This window comes from Emydura macquarii, unplaced genomic scaffold (assembly GCF_026122565.2).
Source record: "Emydura macquarii macquarii isolate MOO-44397 ecotype Brisbane River unplaced genomic scaffold, CSIRO-AGI_Emac_v2 contig_3122, whole genome shotgun sequence".
Lineage (NCBI taxonomy): Eukaryota > Metazoa > Chordata > Testudines > Chelidae > Emydura > Emydura macquarii.
In genome coordinates this window covers 4,224,647-4,247,344 of record NW_027133259.1, presented here as the reverse complement: position 1 = coordinate 4,247,344, position 22,698 = coordinate 4,224,647, and the positions used below count along the sequence as shown (strand labels likewise).

The 22,698-nt window shown below is 47.5% G+C and overlaps 1 protein-coding gene across 8 annotated transcripts in view; it reads right to left on the bottom strand.

The window, feature by feature from the left end:
- The window catches only part of VWF (von Willebrand factor), a 226,512-nt gene that overhangs the window by 146,223 nt on the left and 57,591 nt on the right, over window positions 1-22,698 (bottom strand). For all 8 annotated transcript variants that reach the window (XM_067531091.1, XM_067531098.1, XM_067531099.1 and 5 more), the window contains 7 exons: window positions 21,318-21,364; window positions 17,122-17,258; window positions 14,577-14,715; window positions 13,147-13,247; window positions 8,980-9,175; window positions 6,439-6,654; window positions 752-992 (listed from right to left, as the gene is read on the bottom strand). In XM_067531091.1, coding sequence (XP_067387192.1) covers window positions 752-992; window positions 6,439-6,654; window positions 8,980-9,175; window positions 13,147-13,247; window positions 14,577-14,715; window positions 17,122-17,258; window positions 21,318-21,364 — 1,077 coding nt within the window. The remainder of the gene's footprint in view (window positions 1-751; window positions 993-6,438; window positions 6,655-8,979; window positions 9,176-13,146; window positions 13,248-14,576; window positions 14,716-17,121; window positions 17,259-21,317; window positions 21,365-22,698) is intronic.

Below are 22,698 nucleotides of genomic sequence, written 5' to 3'. Positions count from 1 at the left end.
GTACATTCGCTGGGCAATCGTTAGTTCCATGCCCACGATCGACCCTTCACTTACCAAGGCAAACTTGCCTTTAAGCACACTTCACTACTCAGCATTGCATTGCTCGAGAGTTACACTGATGTAACACAACTGAAACAAATGGAGCGACTCCGGCATAAAATGGAGCAACAGCGTGGTGATGTAGCCCCATTTGCTGCAATGTGGAGGAGGAGAAGTAGCCTCTTCCTGATCTCAGTGTGACCTCTCTAGTTAAGGGGAAAATGAGAGGATATTGTTCCAGAAATTGGGCAGGTCAGGAACAGTTCATCAATTAAATTCCTAGATGTCATTTAATAATTATAAGTGCTTCTTAATGGTGTTTTTTTTTTAATGGAGATAATTAGGTTTTAAGCATTTTCAAAAACATATTAGTGCACATTAGAAAGACATTTTCAAAAGCATTGAAAGGGCTACTGTAAGCAAGTCACTAAATTCCAGGTTCAAAGTGGCAGAATGTTTTGCTGAAAAATGTGGTTTAATATTCTACTTCCTGATGCAGATGCATTTGATACACCATGGGGGGATGCCTAGATTTAGATCAGTTATGGGCAAAAACTCAACTAGTTTAAATCAGCAGAGCTCCATTGACTTCAGCGGGGCTATGCCCATTTACACCAGTGATCCGGCCTCGTTATCAGATGAGGCGTGTCAAAAACTTCTCAGTTGTTTCTTTACATACCATTTAAAGATTAGTTGTGAGTACTGCACTTACCACATGATGTAATGATCTGAAAAGACATCATCTGGTTGGAAGATCTCACCATCGTAGTAACAAGAGCACTGGGACTTTGGTACACAATCTCCATGCTCATCGATATAATGCCCATGTGGACAATAGCAGCCTTCCAGGCAGAACTCATTGCAGTCTACATCTGGGTAGGATAGGGATCGGCAGGTCTGGTTGCACGGAGTTCCACATTGTTGGTAAATTTGGCCTTCTGGACAATTCATTGCTGTTAAATAATACACATCAATGAAACCAGAATGAAAGACCCACTGTCCTGTAAAATTCATGTAATCAATGGAGAACATTTTCACACCAAGAGGTGTGCTGTGTATGGGGTTGATCCCAAGCCCATTGAAATCAATGGGAAGTCTCCTATTGGCTTCAACGGACTTTGGACCAGGTTCTAAATGAATAGCTGTCAGTTTTTGGACAGGATTGGGGTGGGAGAGGGGAGTTCTGAGTCTCAGGATTTTACTAGTCAATCTTTTTATCCTAACCAGGAGATTATTTCAAAGGGCACTGAAGACCCATCAGTGGGACATCAAGGGCAGGGCCAGATTTACATCTTACCTGCCCCTAGGCACAGCATCTTCAGCGCCCCCCCCCCCCCCCCCGCCCACAGCTGACCTTCATGTTTTCCACATGGGGGGTGATGGGAGAGACGGGCTGGTTGGGCCAGCTCCGGGAGGGGGGAATATGCTCACCCCTGAGCTCCGGCTTCTGGCCAGGCCGGGGGCAGGGCCTAAGGAGGAAGAGGAGGAGCATAGCAGTGGGGCCCCTGGAGAGAACAGAAGGAGCAGGAGGTGGGGCCAGAGTTCCAGCACTCATGAAGGGCCCTCAAATTGGCCAGGGCCCCTGGGCATGGGCTTACTGTGTCTAATTGGAAATCTGGCCCTGATCAAGAGCCATCTCCTGATGGCCTTACACATGCAAGTAATTCCACTGAAGTCAGTGGAGCTATTTGTACAATGTGAGCAAGATACAGCATCAAGCAGAATCGATAATGCACGTCAGGAAAAGATTGCCACCAACGGGGAAAAGGAGAATAAAGACTGCATCCAGTTTCTGCTGTTACTTGGATCCAAAGGCATGAGAGAGTTATGGGTGGTTAACAAAAGCATTGTTCAAGCCATACTTTTCCTTCTTTTTACTTAGTTTTCATAAACAAAGCAGTTTAGGGCCAAGATTGCCAAAAACGGGCACCGAAAGTTAGGTTCCTAAATCCATATATAAGTGGCTTGATTTTCAAAAAGCGCTGAGCACCCAGCAGTCAACCCTTTTTACAGTCAGGCCACTTCTTGCGGAACCGAACTATGGGCTGAAGAGCCTAACTCTGGTGTTCCGGTTTTTAATATCTTGGTCTACACTTCTGTAAATGGTAGTGTTAATTTGGAAGGAAGTTTCTCGGTTTGTACCTGCGTCCAACACAAGGTGGCAGCAAGGACAACAAATGTACATGTAGTGTAGCTGTCGGCATGTAAATCATCTCCTTTCCACCAGAGGAGGGAGCAGGCTGCTATCAGAAGTCATGCTATTTCTGCTCAAAGACTGCATTGTTAACCAGCGTTTTCAGAAGCATTCAGATTTGTACCAAGCTTCTAATGGAAACAGCAGGGTTCTAAGGTGAAGCAGACACTCAATGGAGTGAGGGCAGCAGCTGCAGATCAGACTTTGCAAGCTTCTGTCACACTAAAGCCTAGATCAAGGGGTGCAGGAACCTTCTCGGCGTTCCATTACTGCAGAAGGGCCAGACAATCCCAGTCCTTCTATTCCCTGAGCACAAGGCTTGGAGACTCTCGGGCTCCTGGCTCTCTCTCACCAACAGAAGTTGGTCCAGTAAAAGATATTACTTCACCCAGCTTGTCTCTCTAATATCCTGGGACTGACACGGCAACAGCAACACTGCACTGAACAGCTTGACAGGAAAAGCTGAGGAGCACTTTCCGAGATCTCCTTCTTTACCAAGGGCATGTGCAGGCAGGAGGGTTATGGTGCCTCAGCAAAAATTAGGATTTATTGTCAAGCTACCATTGGAAATGGAATTGGTTTGGCAAACTAAAACCACAGGGTGTTGGAATCCAGACACCTCTTTGTTTGAACCTCAGTGTTTGGGATGGCTTAAATAAATTATTCCAGTTCTGCCCCATTTCTAATTATCCAGCAAATAGTTACACTCCCTGTCTCTAGTAACAATGCCACAGCTATTAGCTGAGTCACTATAACACTCCTTAACTGAACATGCCATTACTAAGGATTTAAAAGCATCCTTAGTCCTCCACTGTGGCTGTCCAACGACATGTGCACAATCAAATTCAGTTATTCTGCACCAACACATGCAAGCTTCTATCCCTAAGAAACTTTTTAACAGCAGCAACTTAGGTCATGGGGGATGGGAGGGGAAAATTGCCTTTATGCTTTGTAGTTCATGCAGCTAAAAAAACCTTATTGCCCTGGAAGGCTGTGTGGAAACTGAAGGGAAACAGATGGGCATATCTGACCTCTAAAAATGCCTGCTCTAAACTAAAATAGCTAGTAGCTCTACATCAAAGTCCTTCCACACCTTGGGAACGTCTCTGTTGTCGTTCTGACTTAGGATGTGTCTTCACCACCGAGTTAACTTGGGTGATCAGCAAGCCTGTCTGAACAGCTGGGTTAGCCTGGCCCCTGGGTGGGAGCAGCCCTACCCCTGTGTCCTCACTGGTGCTGCGCTCAGCTGTCTGTCACTAGGACTTCTGGGGACACATTTTTTGTGTGACAGGAAGTTGAGCCACTGATTTTTTTCCTGGTGACTTGTGAGAGAACTTGTCTGTCCTTCCGGACTTACCTGGGGAATTGTGGGAAAGGCATTGGAGGACTATCAACACTCAGCTGGCGTAGCCAGTGTCCTCACTGTAAAGTGTGCAGGTTACCAGCCCAAGTGAAAGTGGCACCTGAGCTCTAGTTTATAACTCCAGCCACGCCAGCTAGCTTGGTTATAAATCACTAGCAAACTGATGGGAGAGGGTTTTGTGTGTGGACAGGAGGGGGACTAGGGGTCACACCCAAGTAAGAGCCTGGGTTAACTTTGTAGTGAAGACATTCTCCCAAACAGAAATCCCTTCGCATAAGCTATGCAACATGGCCACTACTGCAGCCAATGTACAAGGCAGGAGGCAGATTGGTCAATAGGTTCCTAAAATCCGCTTGGAAGCCCTGAAGGAGGAGTTAGTGACCCCATGGCAAATGCATCTCCTCCTAGTAGGGGAGATGTGGTATATAGGGGATGTAGACCTCCATTGTGGACACCATCCTCCCACACCCCATGCAGCACAGCTAGTTCTGCTGCTTATCAGGGTTTCTTATCAGAGGACTGTGGGGTCTGGATCAGAATGAAGCCACAAGCGTTTTTAAGACCTGTATGTTGGATTTGTATGACAGCCTCTCATTCAGCATTTAACCGCCAGAAATACCATGCGACATTAGCAGCACAGTAACCTGCACCTAGCTAGCCACCTGCCACTGATGGACTGCAGATAAAGCAAACTGCTTCTGTTAAGTTATTTGCTTGGGAACCTGAATCTCAGCCAGAGCAGAGGAGCAGCCACCGCCAGTTCAGTACATCTGGCCATCAGCACAAATTATGCAAAGGGCATATTCAAGTCTCCAGCCCATTAAAGGAGTGATTGTTCTCCTTCGGGTGACAGGAGATGTCTGGAGCAGCAGGATTATTTAATGGGGTCTGATGGATCTGCAGTCAGAGAAATCTGCGCTTGGTGCAGGCCCAAAGTGCTCCGTAATGCACAGAGAAGAGGAAGCAATGCTGCACTATTAAAGATTAATTGTGAAAATTGACTTGTACAATTACAGCAAGAATGATGATGCATTATCGCTGCTCTCTCTTTCAGCCTGCAGACCTGGGCGCTTTTTTTAAAAGGATTTTTATTGAATTACTGTTCCACTCTCTGAACATGTACATAAATTAGGTCAATATTATGAAACGGTACAGCATAATCCAGTCTTGTTCTCTCCTTCGTAAATATTGCCCAGCCTCCAACAGTTGGAATCACTGAACTTTATTAGTTACAGATTGTGTCAGACAGAACTCCAGTGACCTCTCACTTCTCTGGCTTCTCCAATAGCTCCGTTTTTCAAATGGATCCCCCACTCAGCTACTGTTTGGGAAGGAATAATGGAACTGGATTGGAGTGCCGCCAAGCATGTGTGCTTCCCCCCAAATCCCTGACTGTCCACTTCCCTTAATAGTTAAGCTGTTTGGGGAAAGGGAGAAAAGTCTTCTTCAAACATTTGTGGAGAAAAGTATTTCTATTTTGCATCAAAATTTAAGCAGAAATTTTCCAATCAGCTCTGCCTTATAATGAGATGAGAAAAAGGGAGACTTCTTTTTTTTTTCTTTTTTTCTGTTCCAGCGTCTTGCCAGGCTCTTCACACACACTATTAGTCCATGCAAAATCATCCTGTTATTTTTGTCACGCCATCTTCCCTCTCTACCCCACAGGCTGCCTGTTTGTTTCAGTCACCTGTTCTGCCTTGCCTTTTAGACTGTAAGCTCTTTGGAACAGGGAATGCCATTTATTATGCGTGGAGGGGGGGGCTCGGTTCAAACAATCCTAAGGCAAATTCAGCCCTCAGAATCCATTAGCTTTTAGTGGAAGTTAAGCATCTAATGGCTGTCGTACACTAGAAAATTAATTGACCCAGCTATGTCACTCAGGGGTGTGAAAAATCCACACTCCTGAGCAATATAGGTAAACCAACCTAAGTCCCTGTGTAGACAGCGGTAGGTCAATGGAAGAATTCTTCCAATTGACCTAAGTACCACCTCTCGAGGAGATGGATTTCCTACAGTGACGGAAGAACCCCTCCCATCACTCTAATAAGTGTCTATGCTGCATCACTTTAAGGGTAGACATAACCTAACTTCTTTAGACTCTTCTGAAAATCCCACCCTACATATTTGTAGAGTGTGTAGCACAATGGGGCCCCAGCCGGCAGGAGGGATTCTGTGCACTGCTTGAACCATGAGAAATAATCATGGTCTTGTCATGCATGTCCCAGCCTCAGGGTCATATTAGAATGGATTAACAATGGAGACAAAGGGGGCAAAATAGTGCTCACGTATCCGAAAAATGGTGCAGGCATTCCAAGAACTGACTTGGATCTTTCCTTGGAACCTGAACTAAACAGCCTGCTAGATTTCTGCTGGGACCCGAGATCTGAAAAAGTGGTTAATACTCAGAGCTCCTTTTGAAGACAACAGGAGTTGAGGGGGTCAGTGCCTCACAGGACTGGGTCGCGGAGAGGAAGTATCAAAATACAACGAAAGAACCTGTTGCCATACACTTCATGAGAGACTTTGGATAGCGCCAGCCCAAGGCATTCAGACCATTTTCAGATAGGCCACCAAAGTTAGTAAGGGGTCATCTGAACCAAGCCACCAAATCAACTGAGGTTTGTTCAATAGGAGCTACTTTTGCTGAGCACCTTTTATGAAAAACTGAGCACCCTCCACTCTTAAGAGAGTTCAAGACAGTTGAGCATGTTCCACATGTCATGGTGGAGACACTCAGCGCCTTGCAAAAACCAGGTCCTTTAACCCCCTCTGCCTCACTGCCCTGGATGCTGGACACCATAGAATCAATGCAAGAAAGTAGTTCTCTGCAGCATTCACTTACGGCAGAAGTCTGGTTCCCGCCATTTGATCAGAACGCCTTTCCTAGCACACGCAGTGGCATAGGTAGAAACAGCAGAGCACAAGCAATCCTTGCCGTCAGAACACGAGCAAACATCATAGCGGCAGTTCTTCAGATATGGAGAAGGGCTAACTTCATGGTGGCAAGGCTCGAACGTGGACGACATCAGAATTGAGCAGGAATCTTCAGCATACTTGGCTAAAATGAGAAAAACATTTATCCAGACACGTCACACTAACAGACCGGTGACTGTAAAGAGAAACAAGAGTGATCAGAATAAAGTTTGTATACACTTAAAAGGCTGCAGTGGTGCAGCTGCACCAATGCTGCTGTAGCACGTCAGTGAAGATGCTACCTACGCCAACTGGAGGGCTTCTCCCGTCAGCGGCGGTAACCCACCTGCTCAAGAGGCAGTAGCCATGTTGAAGTGAGAAGCCCTCCCATCAACATAGCACCACTACCCCAAGAGTAAGGTTCATATCACTGCAACACTCAGGGGTGTGGATTTTCCACACCCTTGATATAGTTATACTGACGTAAGTTGCTCGTGTAGACAAAGCCTAAGTAAACCACTTTCCTTTTGCTTGGCTTTATAGGTGACCTGAAAAGCAAAATCTGATCCACTGCCTACAGTGCTGGATTATTTCCCATTGAATAACAACAACCCTTAATGAGCAAAATAAGTAGGAAAAACCTCAGATTTTCTGTTTTATCATCACAGGCCGAACTGGTAGCACCACCTGTAGCTAAGATTGTCTGGCACTTCATATCATAAGGCCTGTTTTCAGCTGCTTATAATTTCATCAAACTTAAACTGTTCAGGGTGAGTTTTTTCATGTGCCATCCCCTCTCAGCTTGTGTGCATGACTGGTGCTGTGCGGGCGCCAGCTCCATGGAGCGACTGAGCATGCTCCATCCTGGAACTGCAGGGGCCGAGCAGGACTTCTCTTACAATTAGCCTTTCTGGACACCAGGGGCACCAGAAGCAAGAGCTGAGAGACCGTCTCTCCTGTACTCTCAATCCTCTACAGTCCTAGCAGTATGAAGGCGGGGGCAGCAGCTGCAACACTGGAATGCAGAAGGGGGAGGGATGGAAGGGGAGGGAAAAATGAGGGGACAACAGGGTTGCAGGAGCCAGAGGAAGAAAGGCTCAGGACTGGGGGTGGAACAGAGGGAGAGAGCCAGGAGCCTGTGGAGAAGCGGTTGGATAGGCATAAAAGGGGAGGGAAGGGAGGCAGTCATCAGAAGATGAGGGAGCAGATAGAAGGAAAGGAGCAGCCTGGATGGCAGAGCTGGGTAGACGCAGAGAGGAAGAGATCAGAAGCTGGGACGAACAGGGGCAGGGGAAGGGGCCAGAGACAAGCTGGGGGCATGGGGCAGAAGGGCCTACAACCACTGGCACATACTCCTCATCAGAACCTGGAATTAAACCCAGGAGTCCTGAGTCTCTATATTTCCCGTCTGTCCGCGAATAGCTGTGAGACCGTCTTGTGAAGTGACTTATCTCCCTCTAGTGACTGATCCACATAGAGCATAGTAGCCTACTACTTCTGCAAGTAACTCCATTAGCTCAAGTCTGTGCTGTAGCTCTGATGGTCCGAACCCTTTCGATGGCCCAAGTTTGGTTCCATGTGATGGAATTTCGGAGTTCCAGGGTGCTTTTTTTCCAGTTTGTTTAAATTACATTTTAAAACTTCATTAAAATAACATTCTTAAGGTTGCAGAGTCAAGCACTCAGAAGCTAGGAAATGCCAGAAGTAAAGTTTCCCATGTAACCTTAATTCAGTCTCCTTATGTGTACACGTTATGATACAGTTTTAATGACATGATCACGTAGTATTTTTTTCCACCTGACCCCTGCCTTATTCAGTGCATGGAATGGAAGCAGTGGCGTACCGAGAGCGGGGATGAGGGGGGCACCGGCCTCAAAGGCACCGGCTTTGGGGGGGGCACCAGGCCGGCCCTTCACGATGCGAAGGGGGGGCCGGGTTGCCGGGCTGGAGTGGCTGGTAAGTGCGGGGTGCCGGGCCGGCCTTTCATGACAGGCGGGGGGGTGCAGGATGCTAAGAGGTGGCTGCTTCTGTTCCTACACCCCTCCCCCCACATATTTTGAAGGGCCGGCCGGGGGAGTGAGGCTGCCCCCGTCCGAGCCAGCATTGGGCTGCGGGGCTGGAATGGGAGAGGCAGGCACCGTGCAGCGGGTAAGTGTGGGGGGTGAGGGGAGAGCCAAACTTGCATTTGCGCCCCCCCCCCCCCCAGGCGTCACCCCCCACACAGGTACAGACCCCCCCTCCCCAGGACAGCTGGGTGGCGGTGCTGGGTCCCCTCCTGCCCTGCACAGGGTAGGGGTGCAAATGCAGGCTTGGCCTCCAGACACGGTATGCCACTGAATGGAAGGTGGTTTATTTATTTCAGAGCATCTAGCATGGTCCTGGTCCCAGTACAAGACAGTTGCTCTTTAATAGGACAGGAGATCACATGTTACACTGTACTATATGTTATGTGGAGGACAGGTTTCAGTACCTAAGCGAGGGTTGAGACTGCAGGGGTCACTGTCTTGTTTTAATAAGTCTTGGCAATCTCCGTTGAGCTTCCAGGCATTTCCAAAGTCTTCCACAAGGGCTTCCACAAGGCCAGAGGGTGTCAGGAAGTCGTCCCCTTCATTGCCATTGTAGTTTCCACACAAACCACAGATTCTGTCAGTGTACACTGGGGAGAGCTTACAGACAAAAGGTTAGAACGGTTTTAATTCAAGACTAGTCCACGGTTTCATGGAAGTTTTTTTTAATTGGACTATGTACATTCCTGAAATATACATTAAAGGGGCACCATCAATTTAAAGATCATACTTCTGGCTGAACAGTTTTTACGTAGTTGGGTTTTTTTTTTTTTTAAAGTAGTAAAAATGTACAAGCAGTGACTATTTTTTTTAGCCACTACAATTATTTTTACCTAAGTAGAGAAAAAAAATTCTGGTTTTTTCCCCCCCAATGTATTTACTTTGTGTATTTAACAGCACTTAATGTCTAGTCCCTTTCACTTTATTACAATGAGGAAAACAGTAATATCTTTAAAGCTACTCTGCCTCCCTGTAGAACGTCTCCTGGCATACAGCCTTCCCCAGCTCCTTTTCTACCTGGCTTCCTGCTAAGGACTGAAAGAAAGAGTGCAAACATCCTCACGGGTGCACTTTTAAAGGGCAAAATTCTGCCCGGATTTACACCCACGTGAAGACTAATGGGTTGCAAGAGTTTAAATGTGGCCCTAAATTAACATATAAAAAAGCTACATATTTAAAGACCACCTGAATAGGGAAGTAGTCAGGACAAATCTGACAGGTGGCCAAGTACCTGCAACTCCCATTCATTTCAGCAGGAATTGCCAGTGCCCATCAGCATCCATAAGGATGTGGTCTCTAAATGAATATTGCCAACAATGCTTGGGGGTTGGCCCAATAGCCTAGTGGTAGAGTAGCTCCCTGTAGGCACAGACTAAACTGATGCACCTTGACACCCCCACTTGGCAGGAGTAAGCAGTGACACAGAGGCAGGCTGAATATCTTTCCTCGTTATTTCTCTGGCTAATAAGAGATCATTTGTGAAGGGCTCCAAAGGGAAGCCAGTCCTGTTCTCACTGAGAAAAATAGCAGCTGTGGGGTAAGGAGAAAAAAAATGGAGCAGTCAGAAAGCCTCAAGGAAAGTGAATTCCTAACATTTCTGTAACCAAGGACACCACTATTCTTCAAATACAGAATGAGTCATGTTCATCCGAAGTTCCATATAAGTTTTGGAAACTGCAGGCCTTCCCTGAAGGGGTCAAATCAAAAGCTTTCAGAGGTCACCAGAAGGGTGTCTCTCTTTGACTAGTGGACCAGAAAAATCCAAAACACTAACTTTTACCAGAAGTGTTTGCACAAATCAGTGGGAGTGGATCACTTCCCCCAATTGTCTGAAATGTTTGGCAATAGTCAGTTCGTTTATAAGACATAAATTAGTTCTCCAAAGGCAACAATAAAGCTGACTTAGGTACACAGATGGGAAGGAATTCAAAGCAGAACATAATAATTAAAAGAAGACAATGGGAGAAGTGTCAAAGACGTAATTGGCAACTTTTATTGCTGTTATGAAGAAGAGATTGAAATAGAAAATGAGACTTTTTAACAGCAAGGCAAGAAGATGGTCAGGATGCCAGGGTTTGAGAGCTGGCAGACAATGCCACAGATACAGAGAAAAGCCGGATATCCTGAGGGGTGCCAATGCATTGAAGTGAATTATCCTCAACCCTAAAAACAAACCCCTCGTGTCTTGTTATTGTACATCTAGACTAGACCAAAACACAAATTGCTGCATCCACATTCTCAAACCCTTCCTGAGCTTCCCCTCCTGTCACAATGTTTTTTCAGCTGCTGAACTTTTACATTGAACTAGCATATTAAGCCAACTTTTTGTGCTATTATGCAACATTTATCCAGAATTCATGGGTAGCAACAGTGGGTGCAAATAAATGCTAGTTGTACGAGATGGGCTTTATGATGGTTCTGAGAGGCAGAACCACACTAGGCAGAGGGGGAGGCCAGGAAGAAAGAATATAGCCAGAGCAGGAGCATAGATGCACCATGCTCATGCAGTGAAAGAGCGGATGAAGGGTCCAGTGACAGAGCTCTTACACCGGTAAGCTCTTACTCACCAGACTATTCCTTTTGACAACAATGGACCTGCTCATCTGAGTAAGTGCAAGTAAAGGGTGAGCAATCAGGCCCGTAACACCCCAGTGAGGTTCGGAGCTGCACGCTTGTAGCCTGGCCACTTCCAGAGGGCAGCTGAAGGCCCATGTCCAGTGGCGTACCGTGGGTCTCCGGTGCCCGGGGACCCAGCCTACATTTGCGCCCCCACCCCCGGCAGGGCAGGAGGGGTCCCAGTGCTGCCCCCCAGCTACCCCGGGGAGGGGGAGGTCTGTACCTGTTGGGGGAGGGGAGGGCGTGAGGCCTGGTGGGGGTGCAAATGCAGGCTTGGCTCCACCGTCCCCCCCCACCCCGCACTTACCCATGGTGTCCACCTCTCCCACTCCAGCCCCGCAGCCCAGCGCCGGCTTGGACAGGGCAGCTTCATCCCTGGCCTGGGAGGTGAGGGGACGCGCGTCAGGCCACCCTTCACAACCCGCAGGGGGCTCAGGAGCCCCCCCCTCGGTGTGCCACTGTCTTCAGGCCCCTTTCCTGTTCTCCCCCATTCCCCCTCCCCTTGGTGGCTACAGCAGCAGTGCCCCACGGGGGGGGGGGGGGGGGTAGGGTCTGCAGGCCTGTTTCCCGCTGTCCCACACTCCTCTCCGCTGTGGGGTTGGTGGCGGTGGCTGGGAGCCCCGTGGGAGGGAGGGGCCTGATGGGCTCTGGTCCCCGCATTGTGGCCAGCGCGGGGGCGGAGAGGCTGGGTCGGGAGGATGCTTGCTGCCGCAGCAGGAGCCCTCGGCTGCCGGTGTAGTGCCAATAACCAGGACCTATCAGACTCCGGCCTCTGCCCAGCTGCCCTCAGTACGCCACTGCCCACGTCCATGGGAACAGTGCCACAGAAACACCTGTACCACCCCCCTTCTGCCTCTTCGTGTCCCCTCTGAGGACTGAAGACCTGTGGTCAGCACTGACTAGTCTCCCCCAGCGGTCCTCAAGATGTAGTAATCAAATGAGGACAACCTCCTGCTTTGGCCTGCAGGGTGGTGTGACGGGGCTGCCTGGGCTCTCTCCCCAGCGAGCTCACCAGGAAAAGGTGGCCATATTTTTGGCCCTTAGAATAAGCACAATACACTGTCCAGTTTGCACTTTTCATACATGAATAGCTTATAAAGCCGGAAGGAAGCACTGTGATCACCTAGTCTGACCTCCTGTATAACACAGGCCCTAACACTTCCCTACACTAATTCTTCTTTGGACTAGAGCAGAGCTTTTGGGAAGACATCCAGTCTTGATTTTAAAATGTCCAGTGATGGAGAATCCACCACAGCACTTGGAAAGTTGTCCCAGGGGTTAATGACTATCATTGTAGAAATATGCACCTTATCTGAAGTCTGAATTTGTCTAGCTTCAGCTCCCACCATCTTGTTATATCTTTGTTTGCTAGAGTGAAGATTTATTATATAGGATTTATTAAAGGATTACTGACTAGCCTTATTTTTTGTTGGATGCAAAAAGCAATTATTGACAATCACTTTCCCTATCGAATACTCCACGATACAAACTTCTCCCTTTCAGTTGATCTGGAATGACCATAAATATTCTTAGTAGGAGCTGCATGCTGTATATCCTGTTTAATTAAGTTATTTTTCCCTTTAACATGTGAATGACTGTATCCTACGGCCAAATTCTTCTTTCGTTTTCACCTGTGCAATCCTATTGACTTCAGTGGGGATGGACAACAGTAAATGAAATCAAAATCTGGCCCATAAGGGGTCTCTGCTGCACAGAAAGCAAAGCCATTCACAGTTAATGGTTGCTGTTAGTGCACAGAAAAGAAAGAAGAAGGGGGAAAAAAGCTGTTGCTGGGGTGCAAATGTTTATTTCTAGAAAACAAAAGGATCAGTATATTGCTCTGAGGGCTGAGAGAGAGAATGGAATTTCTAATATGCAGCACAAAGCAATTTCTCGCGTCAGACAAGAAAGTCTTTGTGTATGTTTGGGTGGGAGCTGGGAGGAGAGAAAACTACCTTCACCAGGAGTTTACCACGACCGTCCCAATCAATCTGTAAATCTTCCCCATAGGTGAGGCGAACTGAAGACAGCATAATGGGCTGGATACGGAGGGCACCTCAAAAACACAGCAGACAAGTTTCAGACAAGAAGGGATGCATTCTGTCATCAGCAAGGACAACACAGATACAATGTCCTCATCCATCATCTACCCAGGGTTAGATCTAATATACAGTTACGGCTTGTCTACACTTTTTTTTTTTTTTTTTTTTGCACAAAGATAGCGGCACTGATGCAAACCCTAGTGTAGACATACTGATATGTACCATTTGATTTACCCCTGGTTCGAACCTGGTGCAAATGGAACCACAAAGGCAGGGCTAGTTTAGCACTGCTGCCTACTAGTCCTAGGCTTCCTGGAAGGCTCAGAGATTGGCAAGTGTGGAACATCACCCATTCCATACAGGCCAATGGAGCTGGCACCACACCGCAGGGGAAGCGGGGGCGGGAGGGAGGAGGGGAGACACAGGGTGCACAATGTCAAAGTGGGGCACAGAAACCATGTTCCCCTGGGTGCTGTACCCCACTTTGATACTCCACAGGCATTGTACCCCCTGGTCTGGTGCCTCTCTGCACTTCTCCTTACCATGAGCAGGGGCTCACCACCATAAACAAGCCCCAAAAGAAACACAGGTGAGCATCATTCAGAGTTATTGGTGAAATCACTGCAGTCCTCTTCTAACATCTCAGGCTTTTGGGTGGATAAAAGAGATACTTGATATTGGTTTTGAACCCTGGGGGCTAGAGCCTCAGTTTAAAGCGGCCGGCATAGCTCCATCAATTTCAATGGAGCAGAGCCAATTTACACCAGCTGGGGACCTGCGCACATGTGCAAGAGACCCTGGCATAATGGAAATTCAGTCAAATGGGATGGTAACTGTGTAAAATGCACCTCAGAACTGGGAACAGGAAATGCTCTTTGAGCTAGGCTAAAGCCTGCCTGATAATGTTGAGAAGGGAGATGTCTTTGGGTATGTCTACACTGCACACTAAGCCTGGGTCTGTGGGACCCAGCTTTGTGGACTCTGTTTCCAAGCCCATGCTTGAGCGTCTAACACTGCATTGTAAACCTGAATTTAGAATCGGTGGATGCAAGTCTCACAGCCGTGCTGACACGTCCATACTGCGCTACGCAGACCGTCTGGCTTGCAGCTGCAGCTTGACCAGCATCCACACTAAAAACGACAGGTCCTGAGTCCCCGTGGTTCTGACCCACCTCTAGCAGCATCCAAGGACCAGGACCTCAGTGCTTGCTAACATGAGACAAGATTGATTTGTGTGGACAGAAGCGGGCTTGGACTCAAACCTGAATCAGAGCCTGGGCGTAGCCTGCAGTGTAGACACACCTTGAGTGTGTGGTCTGAATTGTTACAGACCACAAACATACCTTGTGTCAATGGAATCTGTATGTCCTGCCCATTCAGAGAGATGCCGCCCCCATGCTTCATTCTGATGATGCTGTTCTCCATGTCCTGGAGTCGGACAGAGGCTGAGCGGGTGCACACTGCATCAGGATCATCTGCACACTAAGAAAGAAGCCAACATTTCTTATCACTGTTAGGTTTTCACTTTGTCAGGGGCTCAGCTCCTCCAGCATGCTGGCCCAGAAGTCCTCCTGTGGCTGTAATTTTTGTGTCACAGCTGTAGCCCAGAGAGCTAACTTTAGCATTTATTTTATTTAGCAGCAATGCAAGGAACCAACGGCCCTGTATCCCGTAAGACATTGGCTTCAGCAGTTAGCATAAGGCTTGAGGCCTATGAGCTTTCAGCACAGATAAATGGCCCAACAGTCATCCCTGAGTTTTGAGGACCTGGGAAATAGAGTGTTTAAGGGGGAAGTTTGTAAATAACGACCCCAGACAACCACAGGAATACGAGCTAATGCCAGCTTTTGGATACTTTAGGATAGGAACATCTGCAGATGTGTGATCACAAGAGTCCCGTGGCAATAAATTAACGTATATGATAAGAGGAGATCATTACTATATACTAACCTATAGGAGAAAGGCACCCAAACATTAGTAGTGTGAGGAAATACAAATAAGGAAGGGGGGAGGAATCCCTGCTGAATATGCATTAGGCATAGAGACATCAGCTTAACATATTGTAAAAGCTGAATCCCAGCCTGTGCTCAAGAGGAGAGAGAGAGAGAGAGAGAGAGAGAGGGAGCCCTTGGGAGGTGTCAGGATGATGGCCACTGGTGATGAAGAGGAAAGTGATGCTGAGGAGGAAGATAATGGCTAACATTTCAGGCTGTTCTGCAATGGATGGCGAGAGTACATGGATGTTCCGGTGTACATTCTGTATCAGCCCGATCTAACTTACTGGATTAGAGCGTTTGTGACTTTGCTAACTGTATTAATAAAACTTACACATACAGAAGGGTTCCTAAAATGTGAGTGCTGCCACCCTGCACTTTGGGGCTCTGAACTGAACTGAACAGTCATTTTAATAATACCGGGCCTGATCTTGGGATAAAAAAAAAAAAACCTGTCACACCTCAGAATGATAACTGGGAATTCTTTAGTACTCAGTGTAATAAATACACAATCCATAGATCAGGCTACACTTCTGGGAACTCTAGGACAGCGTCTGTTCTCAAGGGCACTGGAAAAGGCACCATGGGGCCCTGCTGCACCTATGAGAGAGCAACTCCTCCTGACTGCTATGTCTGGTGTGATGAGGAGACACCTCACTAGCCCGTTCAAATGCAGAACTGGGAGTGCGCAACTCTCACGCTCATCATTTCGGGCGCTGCTGTTATTTGGCGTGAGCAGGGCGGTAGAACTGTTCTGCAGACGAGGGACGGTGACTCACAGGCTCCAGCTTTCCTTCCTCAGTTTGGAAAGAACAGTTTCAGTTGAAACCAGTTATGCCAGTTCCACAAGCACAGCTCTGCTCTCAGATCTGCTACGTCAGAGGCACGGACGCAATAGTCATCACTGGTACTGAAGGGGGCTGTGGGGCAAACCCATTTCCCTAAAGCAGGTGAGCTTTCTCTGCTCGCCCTCCCTGGGGCCTCTCCACCTTCCCTAATCTCTCCCTGCAGCCTTGGAAAGGTCTTCCCTTCTCTGCCCCGTCACTGGGATCTTCCTGCGCCTTCAGCTGCCTGCCTCCCTCCCTCTCTCCTCCCTTCCACAAGACAGACCAATCCTTCCTCACTCCCACTGCTGCAGCCCTTTCTCCCTATCTTATCTCTCTGCCCTCCCTCAATTATATGCCCTCAAACCCTCCCTTTGCAAACTCCCATACTTTTCCTGGCCCTGCTCTCCAGGGCCTCAGTTCTCTCACCTATTCCCATACCCATTTTACTGCCCCTTCTGCAAAACTCCCTCAGGAAACTCTGCTGGTGTCCTTCCTGGGTCACCTCTCCTGTCTCAGTATGCTCTGGCTCCCCCTTCCCATTTCTCTCCGGTTATCTCCATTTCCTGCCCCACAGCTGGGTTCTTGCCATTCTCTCTATGGCAGGGGCGTGGGAAACAAGTTGAGACCGGGGGTTGATGTGCTAGGGAGCAATGTAACGTATTAGCCAGTGTGACCCCGTGAGAAATAACTCCAAAGACTATGAGGGTAACAATATGACTACATGCCCTTCAGATTATGAGTCAGCACATGCCCAAGGCAATCACCGAGCAAGCAGTCTAAACAGTTAAGTGCACGGGGCACACCCTCCTCTGTCTCCTGTATTTATGTGCTAACTTGGCAAAACTCCAGAGAAACAATGCAGTCTTGCTGTGAATTTGAATCTCCAGCTGAGGCTTAAGGGAGTGGCAGTGAGAAGAGGAAAAACATATGTTAATTAAGAAGGGGGATTCTAGCTAGTTTCATAGGAAAATTCCATTTATGTGCACAGGGAACTCTAGTCTTTCACTCCCCCAAAACACACACACACACACACACAGGAAAGGTCGAGTCACGGGTGCTGCTGTTACCTGGATAGTCTCTATGATGACAGAAAAGGAGTTCTCCTCACAGTCTTTGGCAAATAAGTATTGACAAATCCCACTGAAGGTAAAATACTTGTTGTCGAAACTTTTGAAATGGGATTGGCCGGTGACAGAGCATTCTCCTGCAAAACGCCAAGGGAAGACAGTCAGATCCTTAAGCACATGGTTGCTTTTTCTGAGGCACGCAGAGAGAGGGGGAGCAAGCAGGCCATGCCAGGCTCATCACACCTCCTAAAAGGCTGGATAGTGGTGGCAAAACAGCTCATCCCACTGATGAGTCCTGGAAGTTATTGCCGTTAGAAATGAGGACTCTAGCCAAAGTTAGGGAGAGTATACCACAAAATTTCCTCACACAGAGTGAAATTCACCCTTGCGCAGAGAACCAGCCCAACCCTTCAAAATGACTCTTAAATAGGACTTAAATAAGTGGGGCACAGGCCTTGCTCTGGGTCTCAGCACAGGAGTGAGGTTTACCGCGTAGTAATATATACTTATGCAAGCAGTCCCAGGGGCTTCAGTGTAGTTACTAAAGTTTTATTTGGTCCCGGTTCCCACACAGAGTTGCACCAGTTTACCTAAGCAGCTTATTTAAACCCATGCAAAAGCCTGTGTGAACATCCTTTGACTTCGTCTATACTAGAAAATTAAGTCAGCTCAACTGTTTTGCTCAGGGCTGTGAAAAATCTACACCCCTGAGTGGTGTAGCTAAGTCAACCTAAGTCATCAGGTAGACAGCACTAAGCTGACAGAAAAATTCTTCCATTGACCTAGCTACAGCATCGTGGGGAGATGGATTACATACACCTATAGGAGAACCCCTCCCATCGGCATAGGTAGGGCCTATGCTAAAGCACTACAGTGCAGCAGCTGCACTACTGCAGCATGACAAGCCCTTCTGAGTTCAAAGTGCTTTATGTAGGAGATAAACATCATTATCCCCATTTTATAGATGGGGAAAGTGAGGTACAAGTGACCCAAGACCACCCAACAAGCCAGGGCAGAGCTGGGATAATAACCCAGGTCACCCAAGTTCCAGTCCAGTGATGTATCTACTAGGCCATACCGCCTCTAGATGTCCAAATGGGGGATTACAGCAATTTAACTAAATCAATTTTTAGAACCAATTTTAGTTAAGATGGTGTAATACCTCCATGTGGACGAGGCCTAGGTTGCAGACCTGGGCCCTCTACAAGTTAAAAATGAAGCACTTCTTGTTCCCCCATCCCTGCTCTGATCTTCTTTTGTAGTGGTGCCTAACTCTGGTTAGAATCATAGAGTTGGGAAGGGACCTCAGGAGGTATCTAGTCCAACCCCCTGCTCAATGTAGGACTAACCTCAGCTAAATAATCCCAGCCAGGGTTTTGTCAAGCCGCAGCTTGGTTCTGTGTTACGCACTTGGGTCTTGGCAGGTTGGGAACATTGTCTTTGCCTCTCTAGAACATTACAACGTGGCCTTGTCACGCTCCATTGTCTGAATGTCTGTGTCACAATAGCCTTATTTAATACTGAACAGAAAAAAAGGGTCAGTTCATTTGTTGGGCTCCCTTGGACTTAAAGTATTTAGGTAAAAATACTTTCGTCTTATGAATCACAAAAGGGATAAAGAGCTGAAAGACAATCAGACTACGATATAGTTAAGTGTTTCATATGCAGACAGAACTTCTGGTGGTCTTTCCTCTTATATTCCGTTTATTTAATTACCATTAAGCCAGAAATAAAGCCACAATGTAACAGCTAAAACCACAGCTCTTACAAAATATATCCAAATTCCAGCTTGCAGTCCTTTCTGCTGTAACAAGGAACTACTGAAATATAGGACTTTTTAACGTATCTGCTCCCAGAGTGCATGTGGAGGGTTATTATTTCTTCTCTGGTGGCAGCGCTCAGAGGTCACAGTAGGGATTGAGACCTCATTATGTTAAGCACTGTCCAAACATACAGGAAAGGCCCGTTCCCCGCACCAAAGAGCTTACAATCTAAGCAAGTTATTTCATGTAGTTAAGCCCCAACACCTGCATGGAGCTCCAATGAAGTCAATGGGTGTGGGGCTGATGATGGGGGGAGGGGAAGGTGGACATTTATACCAGGGCCCCAAGGTCAGGGAGGCCCCCAAAACATTGGTAACATCTGCATAAAGAAAGTGAAATGGGAGGGAGCGGGGCCCCGGCAAACATGATGTACTAGGGCCAGAATTTCTCTCTATGGGCCACGCAGAGATCTGCCTGCACAGAACAGATTGCAGGTGCTGGGTCTAAAACAACAAGCCACGTATAAAGAGGGAAGGACGAGGGCTTCCTCCACAGTAGGTACATTCTGAATATATATTTGTATACAAGTAAGTGACCACATATACATTAGCTACACCTGTCTACCCCTCAGCCTCTCCTTCATCAGCTGACTACTAAATTAGATCTGCTCGCTGAAGGCACCAAAGCAAGCTGGTTTTGATTCCTGTTTGCCCTGCAGAGCCAACTCAGCTCAAAGAGAGAGAACCGGATTCTATTCCTTCCTGTGCATCAGCAGAATTGTAAACTACATTCTAACAGCAGGCCTATGCTCAACACGTATCGACTCACCCCTGTAATCCCCATGAAGACAAAGGGGCTGAAACCAAGAACAGATTTGGGCCCACGTAAATATTTATTCCTGACAGTGACAAAACTGAGCCATAAAGATCACAGTTTGGGATTTACATCCCAGGTTGAATTTGCAGTCAGAAGCGGAAGCATTTTTCACTTGTAAACTGCTTGCATTTGATCCAGAGTCATGGGACACAATCAACATGGAACCTCGTGGGGCTTTTTTCTTTTTTTTTTTTTTAAATAGTCACTTTGCACAGTTGTGCTGCCCGTGGAGAACTCCCTAGGGCACTAGACAAGAACAGGGCTGGATCGTGCCTTTGCGTCACACAGGCCTGCATGGAATTTCCCATAATAAATGTCTCCCTTCCGTTGTCAGTGATTTTACACCCCTCAAATTGCGCTTTCCTCTGAAACTTTGGAGCAACTGCTATTTCCGTTTGAAGCAAGGGTTATTTTCAGCAAAGGTGGGGCAAGCCAGCTGAGAGTCAAATCACAGGCTTCTCAATGTCCACTTCTAGGTAGGTGTAATTCCTCTACTTTGGTTCTCTCTTGATCTCTCTCTTTGCCTCCGAGATCTACGTGTTTTCCCCATTTTCTGATCTCCCATGTCCGCGGGGTCCCTCCGTCAGAGGACCCCTCCTGTCTTACATCTCAGCACTAGGGAGGGGAGACTAGGCCCATAGACACTCATGCTCGGGGCAGGAGGAGCCAGCACAACATCAAGCCAGTGCCAGCTTCCTCTCTCTTTGCTGACTGGAGTGCTGGCACTGACGAAGGGCCCCCAGGGCAGCAGGTGTACGTTGCAGGAGAGGGGAGTGGGCCGATGAAGTGAAGAGCGTGGCAGGGACTTTCCTGGAGCAGTCATATGGCAGGAGGAGTGACACTCCATCATCTCCTCCTTACTGCACACACCCCCCCAGGGTGTAAATGTCAGCTACCCATTGCAAACAGGTTGTTCTAGGGGAGTTTCGGAGGGAAAGGAAAAAACACAGGTGGCCTGCTACCCCAGTGTGTCGCCATGAGTGGAACACGGGCCTACTTGCCTCTCCCCAGCCCTGGCTCTAGTTCCTTAAACAGAACAAGCCTGCAAACACTACTGACCGTCTACACTACAATTAAACAGCCCATTGGCCTGAGCCCAGTGCCGTGTCTAATTTCAGTGTAGACAGATCATTTTTCAGAAATAAAGTGGCCTTAATTCAGTTTAGCTTGATTCACTTTCAAAGTGTATTAAGGTAAACTGAATTAAGGTCAATTTAATTCTGAATAAGAGTGCCCATACAGGGGGTTTAATGTGATTTAACTAATCCACTTTAACTACAGCTCTTCTACAACAGGGCAAGAAAAGCAACAAAAAGGGAACTTGTGCTTTTTTTCCCTAAACAGGATTTACATTGCCACACACAAACATTTCTGCACAGTCTGATTTATCACATGCACTCCTGAACTCCTGAAATATGACCTTGGTGCTGGCTTTCAGCTGGAGCTTGAAACAAGGACCAAGACAAATCCCCTCCCTGTGTGCGCATCCATGTGTGGGACTGATCTAGGCAAGGTTTACCTACTTTTGGGGAGCTGTAATCACAAGGATCAGCATACCTGGGCATTCCTCATTGCTGCAGATCCAGATGCCACGTCGACAAATGCTAGGGAATATATGGTTGAAAAGTTAGGGAACATGATTTCACACCTCCTACTGCAGCATGGTTCAGAACAGTTGAAAGCTGAGCTCCCCCTTCATAAAAATTAAACCAATCATGCTCCCAACATCCCTGAAACACACCCCCGGTACTGCTTCTGAACATCTGCATCTTCTGCAAACACTCCCTCCAGCTCACCCCTTGTCATATTGAACTGCTATATTTTTTTTCTAGGAATCATTTTGAGGAAGTTCTCCGGCCTGTGTTATACAGGAGATGAGAAAGGATGATCACAATGGTCCCTTCTGGCCTTGAAATCTATGAATCAGCATGGTTATGAAAGTACAGAACTCTTTCTTTTTTTTTCCTCAGCTCCCAAGCCACCTTTTTATTTTAGGTGTAATTTGTGTTCTTCTAAAACCGAATGGTTTTTAAAAAAAATTCTTTCAGGGGGTTTCCACTGAAACTCTACCACTTACAGTCTTAATGATGAACAACCCTTCTGGTGTGCAAGTGGCAGAGAGAGAGAAATAATATTTATTTCCAGGTCTGAGGATGGGAGTATGGATTCAGCATCAGCTCCTGGAGGCAGTGGTAACATCAGGCGTAGTCAGTGCGCACCAGTGGCTATTGCTGTCACACTTGGGCCTATACGGCACAACACCTGCAAGCCCCACAGCTTTTTGAAGAGCAATGGTTTCTAAAAGCTCATGGAGAGTATTCTCATTCCATCAGGTCACCCACCCCTTGTACATCCTCTGGAGCAAGCTGAATTATGTAGGGTGACACGAGCTAGGTTCAACGGTACAACATTCAGCAAGGGAATGTTTAGGCTTATAGCAGGATGCATTTTCTAAGGATGAAATCTATTCAACTGGACTAGTCTCCCAAGTGCAGGGTGATTTGGGTGCTGCTGTCAAACCCGGAGCTGCAGAAGGCCCTAAGGACATGGGGCTCCATCTCACCAGGGAGGGCTGAGGAGCTAATGTGATGGTCACTGCTCATGCGCCATCGCTACCTGGTGTGGAGGCTGAGCTGCTTCTTGCTGACTGTGGTGATACACAGTGCCCCCTTCTTTATTGCACTGGGCCACGTATCAGGTTCCCTCTTCTGTTGTCTGACTGGAAACATCTGACTACTGTTTCCTGAACTCTTATACTTCCACACTTTCTCACATATTCCCTTTCCTCTGCCTGGGTAACAACTCCCCTTCGGGATGGCATTTGCGGTAGACGTGAAAGAAAAAGGTTGCACGTTGAATCTAGGACTACAAAGCTGGCAAGGGGCAATATGATGGCTTTGCAAAGAGGGGCATGAATTTGTCTGAACTGGCCCTTCTC